Source organism: Anguilla anguilla, chromosome 17, assembly GCF_013347855.1.
Source record: "Anguilla anguilla isolate fAngAng1 chromosome 17, fAngAng1.pri, whole genome shotgun sequence".
NCBI lineage: Eukaryota > Metazoa > Chordata > Actinopteri > Anguilliformes > Anguillidae > Anguilla > Anguilla anguilla.
The window spans coordinates 3074211-3091152 of record NC_049217.1 but is presented as its reverse complement, the minus strand read 5'-3'; the positions used below and the strand labels follow the sequence as shown (position 1 = coordinate 3091152).

Sequence of the window (16942 nt, the reverse complement as noted above, 5' to 3'; positions counted from 1 at the left end):
CTCTGTGGAAAAAAATATAAAATTATGATGTTCATTACACTCCTATGAATGAACTGCGTACAGAGACTATAAGGCAAAGTTGTCTTTTGAGAGTCCTGGCGAATATCCAGCAAATATTTTACAGCCCCTTTTCAGATTACGCGTAATCGAAACACATTCCCGAGTCAAAATTAATCTTCTAACAGTACAGATATAGAGCATAAACTTTTAAGTGACTAAGCTTTTCAACAACTTTTTAATAATTTGATTTCTACACAAATGAATAAAATGTGAAACCCTTTGCATGCTTGCCTTATTTATTAAAATATAAAGTGAGGGTGTGATAAACTATAAACAAACTAAACTATGAACAAATCACACAACATGCAGGCAATTGTTATTGGATAACTATCACTTGCGCTGCTCAAAGGTGAGCATTGGGTCTGAGGGCAGGTTTGGTGCGTCTGGACCGCTTCAGAGTGACAGCGAGCGTAAGTCTGTAAGGGCTGCCTCAGGTGAACCCGTCTCAGAAAGGGACGGGGCCTTGCAGTCCAGGGTGGGAAAATCCCTTCGCCCCAAAGTAAGTCAGACACACCACGGCCTGCGGTAGACCTCCTCGTCTCATTCTCGTCTTCCGTTTTACTACCGCTCTTCCCCCACAAGCCTTCATCCCCGACACTAACCGAACCGGAGGTGTGGAACCCAATCGAACCGAACCGGAGGCCAAGCGGCCGAAACCCTCCCGCCGGCAGCGGTCGCGGTCGAGGCGGACTTACCGGCTCCGAGTCGTCGAGCCCGTACAGGTACATCGCGGCACGGACGGGCGGGCGGCGACGGCGGCGGCGGAAAGCGCCGGAACCGCCTCCTCCTCCTTCAGAGCCGCCGCAACAGGTCCGCGGAGAGAGCGCCGGGGGGGAGAGAGTGCCGGGGAGAGAGAGCGCCGGGGGGGAGAGAGCGCGGCGGCCCTGAGTCACGCGGGGGACGGGTCAGCGGCGGCGGCGGCGGCGGCGCGGCGGAACAGAGCTAACAGATCGATCCTTTATGAGAGACAGAATAAACAGAGCCGCGGAGGAGGAGGAGGAGGAGGAGAGGAGGGGAGGAGGAGCGCGGCGGCGGCGGCAGCGGGTGTGTGGATGCTCCGCCGGGAGCTCTCGCTGACTAAATGCGAGGGCGGTAGGAAAGAGCCGGGCTGGGAGGAAGCCCAGACCGACAGAAACTCTCCTCTCTTTATCCCTCTCTCTCTCTCTCTCTCTCTCTCTCTCTCTCTATCCTCTCTCTCTCTCTCTCCTTCTCTCTTTCTCTCTCTCTGTCTGCCTTTCTTTCTTCCCCCTCTTTCTTTCTTTCTTTCTTTGCGTCAGGGGTGTCTGCCTCTAATTTAGCTCCTTGCTTCACTTCACAGCTCCCGTTCAAAATAGCTCCCCACCAGCTGATTCTATTCTGGGGCTGTCATTGGCTGAGCCAGGGTAGTCTCCCAGCTACTGTCATAGTAACCGGACCAGTTGCTTGGTACAGTAAGAATGAGAGAGAGAGAGAGAGAGAGAAAGGAAGAGGGAGAAAGAGAGAGAGAGAAAGTGTGTGCGAGAGAGAGAGACAGAGAGAGAGACATGAACAAAACAGAGAGACTGAGGTAGAAAATTAAATGAAAGATGAAACTAGAATTAGAACTGAACAGAAACCAAGTACATTTATAAAATGTACTGTATTTATTTATTTATTTGACAGGGACAGCGAGCACCAACTTGGCTCTTCCAGAATTATCCATAAAGTTAATTTCATCTGTTGTCCCTAGGCAAGTAACATAAAGTACAAATGACTGGATTAGGACCTTGGGATAAATGTTGAACCTGCAGAACTGTTATATTATATCAAGCAGACCTTTTTTTCTTTTTACAAAAAGAAGTCAGAGATGTAGTAAAGGAAAGTAAGAAAAGATACACAGCCTTCAGATGCACTTTGACCCTGCCACTGATTGGCTAACAGCATAATAACCGCGCAGTACCAAAGCCTGTGCAGCGTACTGATCTCAAGAGCCTGTTGCTCTCAACAGGCAGCGAGCCAGCTCTGAAACAGTTACATCAATGTGCATATCGGCCTCTGTCCACATCCACTCACCCAGCAATGAGGAACTCAATTCAGCAGGGACGTGACGCAAGCAATAAAAATAAAAAATAAAAAGAATGAAACCAAAACAAAAGTCTGCTTTTAAAATAGCGTATGACAAAAGAAGAAAGTATGGGGTGAATGTACAATTGGCTGGAATGCCATAGCAAGATGTCATGCCTGGAGTGAAAAAAACTCTTTCTTTTTCGACAAAATAGGAGCAAACAAGTCTAATGGCAGCTTTGTAACGTGGAGCTAGCATTTCGATGTGGTAGATCCAGAGTGATGCTGAATCACAACATCGAAAATAAGCAGCTACAAGAAATGAGAACAACAAAACCTGCTCAAGACAACACCTGCTATCCAAAATGACATTACCCTGCTTTACACTTTGACCAAATTCAACGATGAAATGTTTTCATTTTGACAGTTCAACAATAACAACTGGCCTCACTAACCAATAAGCAGCAATTTAAGTAAAAAGCACATCCCTAGTTGAGTGACTCAAGGCACTTCATCATGTGAACTTGAAGGTAACTTGAATTGCCCTTAATGAACCATCATTCCATTTCATTACAGTGCAGGCCACAATATACTGAATGTGGGACATTTGTCTCTAAGTCACATAAGAAGTAAAAGAACACACTTCAACAAATTGATCTGATTTATTGATGCCTGCCATGATTTTATCTGACCAGCTTAGTCAAGTTCAAACAGGAAAGTATACATTTCCCAACTAACCAAAAGACCGGAAGACTTCATCCAGCTACAAACTTGGAAATGCGAAAAAGCTTTTGCAGAACTCTTTCAGTTGGGAGTCCCAGTTGTTTAACCACTAAGTCACACTTAAGCTGCCACATAATATATATAATATCACATATCATAAAAACTCCATGTCTGTGCCATGACCACAGACACCACTAGGCTCTCATCCAGTAAAACAATACTGAACACTGCATGTACACTAATTCACTCAGCTGCTGAGCGTGAAGGGAAAGATGTTGATGAAGAAATATGGGCAATTGTTGCAGGTGTAGCTGAATGCATTCCTCAGTCTCATTCTACACCTCTGACGTTTGTACATTTTGTTAGGTGTAAGTCTTGTTGGAGTAACTTTGTGTTTCATGTCAGGTCCCCCCTTGCAAAAAGAGATTTCAATCTCAACGGGGTTTTCCTGGTTGAATAATGGTGAAATAAAATAAAAGCAACACATTTAATTGACTGCAAAGTAATGGCGTATCCACAAATCAGCCCAAATCAGCTCAGAGTGACGACGCCGTTCCTCAGCGCCCAAATCTGCACAGCCCCGGTGCTAAACTAACGGGTGGACAAGAAAACAAAATAGTTCAGAAAAGGAAGGTTGCCCCGAGGGGACAGTTCGTGTTCACGTTGTTGTCACGTTTGTAAGAACAGTGGCTTCCGTTAACTGTTCTTTAAAACACAAAGCACCCTCATGTGAATGAGACTCAGAACCTGCTCAACCCAATAAGTGGCTGCTTAGGGGCTCCGTGACCACCAGGGGGCCGCTAATTATTTAAAAATATAGACACTATTTATGATGCTGGGTTGGGGGACAACCAAAATCAAATCCAGCAAAGGGCCATTCAAGGGCTGAGGCCAGCACTGGTGAGACTACTTACACTGCTTGGAAATGATAAGACATTAATTCCACAACAATATCATTATTCCATACTTTTACCTCTTCACTAGTTTTTGTGCTGAGATTAAAAACATACAGTTACTTCCAAAATCCAATAATAGGTCTTCTTATAATGCTTTATTGGTCATTTTTCTCCTGCTTGTTTTTTTTGTATTGTGTCATTTAGCCTGTGGCACAGGAATCAAAATGCTTGTGTTTCCCGTGTGACAACACGTAACTTCAGTGATACAGAAGTGACAGTACAGCAGATAAGCTAGGCCTGTGCTATCAGCGGTTAGCATGCGCATTCTAATCATCCCATCCCCTCAGTGCAGAGTGGCCTCACAGCGTTGTAGCGCCGCGGGTGCGTTGCGTGGTCCAAACGTTAAGATGCTAAATCCACAGAGCCGATTCCCAAACAGGGAGCGAGCACAGCCTTCAGACACGGGAACGGCAGCTATGGGCTTCTCAGCGTTCTCTCTCCGCCACATTTAACATTACATTACATTGCAGGAACTTAGCAGATGCCCTTATCCAGAGCGACTTACATATTGCACCCATTTATACAGCTGGATATATACTGAAGCAATGCAGGTTAAGTACCTTGCTCAAAGGTACAATGGCAGTGCCCTACCCGGGAATCAAACCTGTGACCTTTTAGGTTACAAGACCAGCTCTTTACCTATTATACTACACTGCCACCTTGTATCAATAAAAAGAGCCAAGTGACCCTGTGAGAGGTCCTCAAAGCTGATATATTTGAAAGTTCAGTGTGAATGTCAGCAGCATGACGAGCGCAGACAGGAAGTCAGAAAGAAGCAGAGCACTTCTTCCACAGGCCAGAGCATATACTTCCTGTTTAAGAGCTCGGAGAAGAAGAAGCTGAAGACTTGCTCTGTGGTTTTTAGATGCGCCAATGCAGATACATAAAAGTTAATTCAGTTTGAGTGCCACATTTAGGAAAGTTCTGGGAAGTGAAAGTATCAAATATGTATGTGTATCTTTTGTAAACAGAGGAAGTAACTGTTAGAAACTTTGCTTCTTAGATTCTCAGATACTGTATCACATCAATAAATAAACAAACACACACACACACACACACACACACACACACACACACACACACACACACACAGAAACCTCAAGTTGTTTGCTTAACTTTATGAGCTGGCAGTCTAGCTGAGTCAGATGCGTCATTCTAAGTTTGGCCAACACATTTTCATTTAGCTGGCTAAGCTGAGAACAGATGCTTTGCTCAGATGACTCTGTAAACTAATCACACTGCCCAAATACTTCAACCTCAGGTTATAATGCAAACACTGCACTTTGTTTTTAATGCTATCATCTCCCTCTGCATCTAACTTACAACCAAAATGTACCAGTAAATGCAGCAGATTCAACCAACAGGATGTTGATGATTTTTCGCTAGTTCCTTCTCCCAGATAACAGCAAGTGAATTGCACATTTAAAATATAAACATATCTAAATAAAAGATTGATCAATCAATTTTAATCTTAAAATTAATTGATGATCAGAGCATTAGTTTATTAATGAGATCAATTAGCATGTTAATCGCAACCATACCCTAACATAAACACATATCTGCATAGAAGAAACAAAAGAAAAAAAAAAAACATTCCCAGAAGACATTTCTAGCAGTCAAGGTAGACTGCCAGGTAAATCCAGTTTAGATGCAGACCCATCCCAGCATTCTGTGCAGTATTGCTACATCAGCTCCACTGTGTGAATGCATTTGCAATATTGTGTACCACACGCCTGTGTGACCTGCAGCCCCTGAACTCTCCCTCTGGGACTGGCAACCCATCTTTGATCAGATCATCACAGCGATTCCTTCCCTTCCCATCTCCCTCAGCCTTGATGGGATGAGACGCTGAAGTCAAACCCTGTCCAGGCTGCTGTGGCCTGAATTCTACTCAGGGTCTACAAATCTCTCACTCACTCAGACAGACAGACAGTCAAATCACTCACTCACTCACTCAGACAGACAGACAGTGGAGGCAAAGGTGAGCAGAGTGGGATGGCAACACATAGTTTGCATTGTCACTGTGATGCTTTTGAAATGCATGGTAAAAACACAGCACAAGTTGAGACAAATATTAAATTAGAATGAAAGTTAAATATCCCAGGTGGTACTGAAAGGCTCCAAAGAATATTAATTCTAATTATTGATTCATTAGCAGGACAGACCCCTTGAGATGTCACAGCTTGTTTCCAAGGGGGTCCTACAAGGATAGGAAACGCAAGAGTTGCTAACTGACCAACAATACATTTGTCGAACAGTCAGCAGGATGATCAAACCGCAGTCTCTGCTGCTTCGGTTTGGGTAAGGATGCTAAGTATGCTAACATTGCTACTCCTACACCAAACAGCGCGCTCCAGCGCTACGGCAGCCTTGCAGGGCGAGTGCGCGGGTGTGTGAAGGCTAACTGAGAGGACAGGGACCTCAGGTAGCACGACAGCTAGCTAGCAGCTCTGTTTGGTACGGAACACGGACTCATCGACGGGCACGTCCTTATGGGCCGACGGTCGGCCCGCCCGCCTCGTGCGCCAGAACGCGCAAATGTGTGCGACGCAGTGGCAGGAACCCTGGGGATGAGACAGCCCCCGATTTCTCATGACTAATCTGAAAAAATGCTGATTTTCAGCGCATAAAAGCCCCAGGCACAGGCTCATCAGGACATGCACTAAATGAGATCTAGCAGAGGTAAATGGCAGCCAATAACCCATACTGTTTATATTGACTGGAACTGAGATAAAGATGATTTACACTATATGACCAAAAGGATCTGGACACCCCTTGGTCGGGGGCTGTGTTTCATGACTTGGGCTAGACCCCCTTAATTCAAGTGAAGGCAAATCTTAATGCCACAGCATACGATCAGATTCCAGTCGATTCCGTGCTTCCCCCAATATTTTGGGAAAGGCCCTTTCCTGTTTCAGCATGCACACAGCGAGGACCATACAGAAATGATTTTTGTCGAGATCATTATAGAAGAACTTGATTGGCCTCCACAGAGCCCTGACCTCAAACCCCACCCAGCACGTCGACAGCTTTCTCTCTCTCAGTCAGCGGGCACCAGGAGAGAACGTTCAGCGGTAAAGCTGAAGGCTCGCGGCTGGAGACACAGAAATTCAGCCATGTGATTTTTTCCAGATCTTTCTCAGATTATCTGATTTTCAGTCTGGAAATCAGATAATCTGAGAAAAATCTGGAAAAATTACAAGGACGTGGAATTTCAAGACGGTCCCTTTCCAGGCTGTTCAGTCTTCTGCATCTGCGTGAGACAGTTAGGGGTCTGAGAATCAATATTTCTTGATTAATCAGGAAAAATCACTGAAAGCGATATACATGATGTAACCCTGTTCATCCGCGGTAAGTAAAGAGACATCAAGGACCCATTAGAGACTGCGTTGCCATTGACTACAGACAAGACAATATAAACAATTAAACCAGTAACTGCGAACTGGCTCCTCTTCTTGTCCTACCCTTCTTTTTTTCCCGCTCACGCCAACAATGTTTCCCAATATGTTCAATTGGCATGGCCACACATATGTGTAGTACAGCTAAAGCAATCATTTAAACAGTAACAACAACACTGCCTACATAGAACATATTTAATTTTTAAAGAACTCAAGAAATGGATGATTCTGTTAAATGAAGAAAATTACAAAAGAATGCATATTATTATTACATAATGAAACAGTCTCCCTAATTTAATCAAGGTATCTCCCTCTCTCTCTCCCTCTCCTTCTGCCTCTCTCTTTCTCTCCTTCTCTCTCTCTCTCTGTGACTCTATCATCTCTTTCTGGGTCGCTACTAACTGCTATAGGTATACTCACAGCCATACGTTTCCATAACTTATGCATGAGACACTGACACCCTGAAAACAAGATGGATGATTATGAATAAACAATCGCACAGAAAACAATGTGTGACCCCACCAACAACTGTCTGCACACCAGTCACAGTAACTGGTAAACACAGTGGTGGAAAATGGCAATTCAGGAAAAATAACAGGATATTGTGACAGCCAGTACACAACACAGTTAAAGAAATGAAACATAATTAAAAGTCCGACCAAAGCCTTGTTACAAAAAATAAACAACAATAAAATGAAACTGGACTTCCGCGAATTTTTCCTGATCTGAACAACCGCGTTCTGGAGAGCCTGGTTTGTGAACGGACGGCAGGTTTGTTTGGGTGACCGGGATCCGTGTGTGAAGCTAGCGTAGCGGCGGGTAGGTGTGCGCGGGACAGGGGGAGGCCGACGCAGGGGCCGGGACGGACGGGGCAGCGGGGGCCGGGAGGGAGGTCTAATTAAAAACTGCCCCACGACCCCCCGGCTCCACGGCTCGGCCCCAAAATGGAACGGCGGGACGGGAGGACGGACGGACGGACGGACAGAGAACAGGAAATGAACCGCCCAGCAAAAAAAGACGAAATAACTTCTGTCACAACTCAGCAGTCACACACACCCACAAACCCCCGCCCCCATACACACACACACACACACACACACACACTAACACACACACACGCAAACACACGCACACGCACACACACACACGCACACACAGCCCGGTAGTACAGTGACGGGCCCTGTCTAAGAGTGCGGGTTCGCGGGTGTCTAAGATGGTGCGTGTCGCAGTTGGGACTGCGGTGGCCCTCCTTACCGCAGCCGGCCTGTGGGTTCGATCAGCTGTCTCCATTCCTCCTCCGTCCTCGATCTGCCACGTTCTCCACGCGACGGCGAGCCGATGGTGGGGGGGGGGGGACGGGGGGGGGGGGACGCAGAGCAGGTCCGGAGTAGGACGCGCGCGCACGCTCTTGCCTGTGTGTGTGTGTGTGTGTGCGCGCGTGTGTGCGTAAAAGGCAGCGACTGGAGCTCCGTACTGTATGTCTGTGTGTGTTTGTATGTGTGTGTGTGTGTCTGTGGCTGTCCTCACCCCCCCCCCCCCCCCCCCACACCATAAACACACGCTCTGCCCCCCCCCCCACCCCCCACCCGCCAAGAACCTGAGCCCTGTGTGGAGGAGGAAGGGCTGGGCGGGCGGGCGAGCGCAGGGGGAGAGAGAGAGGGGTTCGGGTTGCAGGACTTTGTGCTGCCTTTGCAAAGTGCTGTAGTATATTTAGCGCTGGCAGGACAGGGGACGGGGGCCTGAACAAAATCAGCCCCACAAGCAGGGCCCGGTATGCTGCTGTCAGCCTTTAACCCCCCCCCCCCTCCCCCACCACCCTCCTCACACCCCCACCTGCACGAGGGGAAACCCCCCCCCCCCATCCTGCTTACAGCCCCCCCGCCCAGCGGGGACTGGGCGGAGCTGACGAGGGGGCGGGGGGCGGGTCTCTGGGGAAACGGTAGCAGCGACGCAAGGACGACCGGCACTGTGACACACCCCCCCCACCCATACCCCCCCCCCCCCCCCCCCCCGAACCGTGACCAGGGCCCTGACCGGAGAGACCTCTCCTGCCAGCCGAGTTACTCACTGTTGGCCCCCGGACGCCAAATTTGGCCCGTAACAGGTGTGCTCTTGGCCCTCTGTTCATGTGTCCAGGTGTGAATCTGCACAGTGTCAGCATAATTCCAATTAATAACAGTATAATATATTAACTATGCTTATTCTTAGAAGATACGTATCTTTGTTTAAACACATGTACATCTTATTCAAGTACATTTTTTAAGTCAGATTTTTGGCCCTTTGGCACAAATTTAAAAAATATTCTGGCCCCTTGGAAGAAGTAGTAGTAAAATAAGCCTCACTTCAAAACAGCAAATATTATATTATATTATATATTATGCCATTGTATTTATCTTGTTGGATGTTGTCTGTGGCCACTGTAATGTTTTATTCTAATTTAGCTGACATATATTTTCAAAGGGCGAATCTCGGCTGAACTGGTGCACTTCAAACAATCTGAGGCAAACAAATAACATTCTGCAAGGAAGAACTATAACCCCATTTCTGTTTTTAAAAAAAATATCAGGCAGGAATGGACAAAAACGCACAAAAATGTATCTTATTACAACAAATGTATTTTAAATGCAGGCCATCCCTGCAAAATGGAGTTCCCCAGTTTAAATGTACCGTGACTGACTGTATGTTTCTTCTTTAGCCCAGTTGTGGCCATTCACCAGCCTGGCTCTCAATTCTGTTATGTGTGGATCTGTAAACCATCCTCCTCCAACACGGTATTAAAATGATACGTTAGCTGGGGCTGTGTGTCCATTTGGGTTGGAAACTTGAGCTTTCAGAATAGCCCTGCAGTCCCAGTGTGGTAGGTTTAAATGGGAACTCTTTGGTGCGTTCTTACCCTCAGAATAATTGGTTTGACCTGCTCTTTATGTGTCAAAAGAAAAACATGTTTCTACCCCTGCAAAAAACCAAGACAATGTCACCGAGATGTAACTCCTCCTCTTACCATACAAGTGAATGGAGGTGTTTTATTTGAACTGGTGATTAATGCTCATTGGTGACTAATGTACCGTTTTCTCATCATAATATCTCAGGCCCGGCTCCAGCTGTCCGAGTTAGGGTGGGCCGAGTGGCATTTTGTGGGGGCAAAATACCATTAAGAAATACTATCAACCAACGTTTTTTTTTATGTGAAGAGGATATATCCAAATATGTAATAACGACGGCTATCACAACCTAAACTAATTTAAAGATGAACTTGCATACAGTGAATTTGTTTTTCATGATGTCAAGTTTTATTAAATGGACAACAGCTTGTGATGAAAAGTTTCAAAACCTGGACTAGTTTAGTCAATGTGTACTGGAATAGCTTAACGAACAGCCCAGCAGCAAGACCATCGTCATCATCAGTAACAGTTTCAAGATCGCCTCTCATTGAAAGTTCGTTTACTGTCAAGAATCGACCACCTCTCCAATACTTTTCACATAGTAACGATCAGCGTTGCTAGGTGTATGATAATCATCGTATCTGTACCATAATTTTACCCTGTGTACGATCAATAATGCCAAAAAGATCCCAAATGTAGGCTACGATAATTTCGCCATTTCACAAAAAGTGCCTGAATATATTAAATTTACTAAATTCCCTGGCTGCTGATTCAGGATCCGGTTTGCGTTTTCACATACAGTATACCATGAATTGTAACGTTACAACTCTCAATTATAACGATTACATATTTGAGCGATTGCGATTTCATTGTAGGCTATTTGACATTATCCGTAGACCAGGCTTTTTAGCGTTAGTCTCATTCATTTGAGTAGGGTCCAGGAAGTTGCCTGCTTCCACCCAGCGTATGTGGTGGGCAAATGTTTTTCTCCCATTTGTGACCGTTGGTATTGCACTCATTGGCTGAAGTATGTGAGTAGGCGTGTTAAACAAGGTTGTTATTTACACCTGTGATTTCTCTTTTTTGGCCGTGTACGATCATTTTCTTTAAAATCCGATAATTTTAAGCCTCCGGTAGGCTACGATGTTTAATATTTCCCACCTGGCAACGATTCTTCTTGATTTGTTGGGGACCTAATAAGGACGCAACAGTCTCACCCTTCTCCTGCCTTCTGCGAAATTCCACCTATGCAGAAGTAGCTTGCAAATGGCCCTGGCTTGATGCATGCTTTTGTGGACCCCTGTCGCGTTCGAGTGCCATTTTCCAGTTTGTGAATCCAGTAGAGATTAACACACTATCCTTGTCATTAGCTGCAGTACTAAAAACACGACAGGGAAAACAAAAGCATGCATCTTTCTTGATGGAGTATTCAAGCCAGGGCCTGGACTGATACCAAGCGGCTTGAAAGCATCTCTCCCTACCACTAATTAGTCGGCGGGTGTATGACTTTAAAAGTGGTCGACTTGCCATGTTTCGATTTAAGTCGTCGGCGACATTAGCAGCGCCACTCCTGCAAGGTTGACCAGCATCTTTAGCCCCGCCGCTAACGTTATCGATAGCGTTACTAGGTCGACTGTTTTGTAAATTTGTATTACTGAATTATATGGGGAATTTAAAAAAAAATTATAGAGAGAGTGTAGTTAATATGCAAATCGCCAGGGTGGGCCAAGCTTGTGATTGGTTGTGAACCTGGCCCAACCGTGGAGCCGGGCCTGTAATATCTATAGATTTTGTTAACAAGGTTTCTTCGAAGCGTGTCCTCTCCTCTGAATAAAGAACACCACATTCCAGATAAAAAACCATTTCCTCCCTCTCCACCGAAGCTAATGTGTGGTGAGTGTTCTCACGCAAAATGGCTGCCGTGTATCATGCAGGTGGGTGATTCTCCCCCACTCACCGTGAAGCGCTTTGAGGTCTTGAAAAGGGTTACATAAATCCAGGTCGTTATAAATACGATTATTCACTATTAGATAATACAAATGATACAACTATTTATTAGATAACCCTGCACCAATTAGCCTAATATAAATTCTGGATATGATAATAAGCAGTAAAGCAGACTTGTAACCTCCTGAAACTCAGAAGAAATAAAATTCAAGTATTTACATTGTTTGACATAACGCAAGTGTCTTGGACAAACATGTTGCAGTGAAAATAAATATTTCTTATTTTACTTATTTTATTTTTATTGAATAACCCACGTAGTGTAGTTTTAAGCATAACAATGTACGTTGAGACCAGGGGCTCATGTCCCCTACAGGGGACAAAAATGAATATTCAGGTATCAAGGGGATAATGAATCTCTTCTGTCGGGAGGGTGTCAGTCCTTTTTTTGCCACTAGAGGGCGGTAACAGCAGGCGCCTCATCACTCCTCAGATTTAATAGGTCATGCTGTGTGACAGACTGCTTCTGACAAGCAGCAAAGTGTGATGTCTATCAATAGGGTGACCATATTAATCCATTATACCAAAAACACTGAGTTAGAGCCGTTATGTTTACACTCACAAGGAAAGAGATGCCAGTGATCAGGTGTTTCATTATGTAATAAACAGAGAATAAAGCTTTACCAAAAATTAGTGCCAAAATATTTACTGTTGTGATCTATTGTATGTTTCTGTTCTTCAAGGAGAGGAAACTGAATTATGTCCAGGTGATTTGCAGTCAAAAGGTAGCACATTTATCTTTGAAAACATATATTTTTCTTTCTTATCTACGTGCCACTATTAAATGCAAACAGCAGTGGGCTGCATTAAACTATCCTAGCAAATACCAGGTAGTGATGCAGTTTCTTTTAAAGTAATGGGGAAAAAAGGAATCTGGCCCCATGTGAAAGAGCCCTGAGGATGACTGTGCTTGTGCTAGCCACATGGTGCTAACGGCTCTGCGCAGGCAGCCGGGGAATCCGCAGCAGACCTGCAGCTCCCACTGGGTAATGCCTGCTGTTTCCTCTGGCACCCACTGCCCTGTGAGGCCCTATGGAGAAACACACTGCAGCTGGTCTCCTGTCTTTTACCTGGCTCACAGGCGCAGACACACACACATACACACACACACACACACACGTACACACACACACACACACCTACACACACACACACACACCGCCACACACACACACGTACACACACACACACACACACGTACACACACACACACACACGTACACACACACACCTACACACACACACACACACACGCAGCCACACACACACGTACACACACACACACCGCCACACACACACACGTACACACACACATACACGTACACACACACACCCACACACACACACACACGTCCACACACATGCATGCACACACACATACACATACACACACACACACCGCCACACACACACACACGTACACACACACACACACACACACATACACACGTACACACACGTCCACACACACACACACACACACACACACACACACATCCTGGCACTGCTGATAGCACAGAAGCTGTACTGACAGTATCCATTATTGCGACTCTGAGCCAGGATATTCCCCTGGTCTCTAAGGTGCTGTTCCTCCCCCTGGAACACACGCCCATTTACACGCTCCCCCCGCCCCCTCCCTCTGAGGGAAACTTCCCAAGCACTGTCTCCATGGAAACCAGACCAGTGTACCCACTCTCTACTGCTGACTGAGATGGTGTGTGCATGTATATGTGTGTGTGTGTGTTTGTGTGTGAATGTGTATGTGTGTGTGTGTGTGCACGTGTGTGTGTGTGTGTGTGTGAGTGTGCGTGTGCATGTGGGAGTTCATGAGTCAGAACCATGTGTGTGCTACTCTACATCCACTGCCAATAAGGCTGGTTCTTCCAGCAGTCCAAACAGCTACTGAACTGGGATCAGCCAAAGCTCTGAAGCGCTAATTCAGCCGCTGAACTGGGATCAGCCCAGACACACAGTCTCAAATTCAGCCGCTGAACTGGGATCAGCCCAGACACACAGTCACAAATTCAGCCGCTGAACTGGGATCAGCCCAGACACACAGTCACAAATTCAGCCGCTGAAGCACAGCTATTAAGCTGTTCAGAGAGACAGGAGCGCGGCTCTATCCGACCCCCCGGGGAAAGGCAATCACCAGCGTGATCAAACGCGACTGTGCGACGCCGAAATGGGCCCCCCGCACCGATCAGAGGAGGGAATTAATGAGAGAATGGGTCCGGGGCCGGGGGGGGGGGGGGGGGGGGCGCAGCTGACCTTTACAGTCCACAGGGGGGCCAAACTCCCCGCGTCTTCGCGATCCGGAGGAAGACATTTGAGTGCGACACACATGCTGAGAAAGTAAATGTCATCCAGGCAGAAGCAGCTGGTACCCCCCCTCCACCACCACCCCCACCCCACCCCGTACACGTTCTGAAAAACCCCAGTCTAGAAAACACCCAAAAGCAGGAGGAAGTGTTTTAACAAAGGTAATGGATATAAATACCCAGAAATTAAAGCTGACAATCTGCATTTCAACCTCATATTCATTGTGTCATTCCAATGTGCTGGACAACAGTCGAAGCAAAGCAAATATAGACTGCGCGCGCGCACACACACACGCACACACAAACACACGCACACCCATATATATATATATATATATATACACCCCACCAAGGCGTAACTTGGTTGGATGCTATACTTGGAAAATATATATTGGACATGGCTTTTAATCTTTAAATGTATCTATTTGTTTATTTTAGCCCTCTTTCCCCAATTTTTCCCCCAAAGTTGGAACGCCCAATCATATTCATCAGCCGAACTGCTTCTTAAAGTACTCCCCCCATGGGTCCCATCAGTCAGTGTCCTGGATTGACCTTACCCAGTGCCTTATGACAGAAAGCCCCCCGGCAGCACCAATCAATACTCAGCAATGGGCAGTACTGCAAACACACGCATTTCCAATAAACATTGGCATGCAGGCATTTCACCAGTAAAAGAGGCGGCACGTCTCGTTTTTAGATGGTTTATTTCCCAGGGTTACCTGTTCAGCTACCCCTCTACAGCAATAGCTGCAGCTATTTTGTATTTTGTAGCAGATATATTTTAGTGCTTTTTCTTCCATCCCTGCCAATGAAGAGAGGTTAGGCCCCAGAGCCTGAGACCGCACAGCGGGAGGATCGCTACGTTAACCGGATGGACCAACTGGGAGACGAAACATCAGCTCCAGCTGTGTTCCTCAGGTGCAGACCCATCCGCATAAATTATGCACCGGATAATTTTGCTGGATGAAATATACAGTAAGGGCTGTGAGTCACCTGAGCCACAAGGCAGCAGAAAGAAAAAAATGCCATATTCATGAGATGAAAATAAAAGAGAAGGGCAAGCAGAGGGAAAGAAGAAAGGGAGAACGCATGAGATGAACTGTTGGCCGGTGTGGGGGAGACTTGCACACACACACACACACACATACACACACACGCATGAGTGGATTGATGATAGAGGACGGGGGAGTTGCATCATACATTTGTATGGGGGAATATTAAACGTACATTTATATTTACGTATAAAAGTAAACCATGGCATTGAGATTGGACTTAAACTTGTGAGCCCCACACTTGTGAGACCTGAAGTTTAGAAACAAAAATAAAGTTGCATAACATAACAATGCCAAGAACAGGCCAATAAGCCTGACAATGCTCGCCAGTTTCTACTAAGGGTACCTAGTGCTCACCATTTACCTACAAACTCGATAGTATCTACAGTGTATCAAGCCTGCTCTTGTAAACCCCAAGACTTTCTGCCATTATTGCATGACCCGGCAAACAATTCCACACAATGACTTCTTTCTGTGTAAGGAAATACTTCCTATTGCCTGGGTGGATTTTACCTAATTTCAATTTATGCCCCATCATTCTACTGACAGAACTCAACCAGATGAATCTCTTTTAGTTCACTCTGTTAATCCCTTCTATTAATTTTTAAAGCCTCAATCAAATCGCCCCTAAGTCTCCTTTTACTAAGCTTGAAGGGATTATGCATCTTAAGTCTTTCCTCATAACTTTCATACAGGAATCAATTTAGTTGCCCTTCTTTTAACCTTTACCAGGGCCTCAATATCATTCTTGTAGGATGGTCCTCAGAGCTGCACAATGCTTAGAACCTGAAAGGCTCTAGTAGCCTTTTTCAAAGTCACCACAGAGCAATTTTCCTCCCATAAAGTAGTCCTGTCTTCTGTTGTTATTTCCTACATTTAGAACTTTACTAGCAATAGACAATTTAATTTGCCAGGTTTCCACCCACTTCTGGATTCTGTTAAAATCTTCTTGGATTACTTTAGAAGATTCCAAAGCAGCTAAGCCTCCCAGTTATGTATTATTTGCATATTTTGCTAATGTACTTTCAAACGTCCTGTCAAGGTTGTTCAGATAAATAAGGAAAAGCAGTGGTCCCAGCACCAATCCTTGTGGGACTCCACTTCCCACAGTGCCCAGCACAGATAAGGTCCCTCCTACTACTCTTTGCATAATACCCTGTTGCCAGTTCCTAACCCACTCTAAAAAAACCTCCTGTAATTCCTACAGTCTCCATTTTGATAAGGAGTCTCTCATGCAGTACCTCATCAAATGCTTTTTGGAAATATAAATATAGTATCATAAGCATTCTTAAAGTCAAAACACTTGGTGGCTTCCTCAAAGAATGCCAAAAGGGTTGTCAGGCATGACCTTCCCTTGCGAAAATCATGCTGGCTATCCCCTAGGATGCTGTTACTTTCAAGAAAATAATTCTGACTTGCCTCTACTGATAGACTCCAGTATTTTATATGTGCAAGTTAAATGGATAGGCCTGTAGTTTCCTGGATCAGTGCAGTCCCCTTTCTTATATACTGATATTATATTACCTT

General features: G+C 45.5%; 1 protein-coding gene across 8 annotated transcripts in view; it reads right to left on the bottom strand.

The window, feature by feature from the left end:
• The window catches only part of LOC118216775 (voltage-dependent L-type calcium channel subunit beta-1-like), a 70755-nt gene that overhangs the window by 38308 nt on the left and 15505 nt on the right, over window positions 1-16942 (bottom strand). Inside the window, exon 1 of one of the 8 annotated variants that reach the window (XM_035398251.1) lies at window positions 8414-8519. The exons of 6 other annotated variants lie outside the window; for them this stretch is intronic. In XM_035398251.1, coding sequence (XP_035254142.1) covers window positions 8414-8449 — 36 coding nt within the window. In that variant the 5' untranslated portion in view covers window positions 8450-8519. Of the gene's footprint in view, window positions 1-755; window positions 1494-8413; window positions 8520-16942 lie in introns of those variants that run through there. One more of the 8 variants, XM_035398253.1, reaches the window with a different exon arrangement.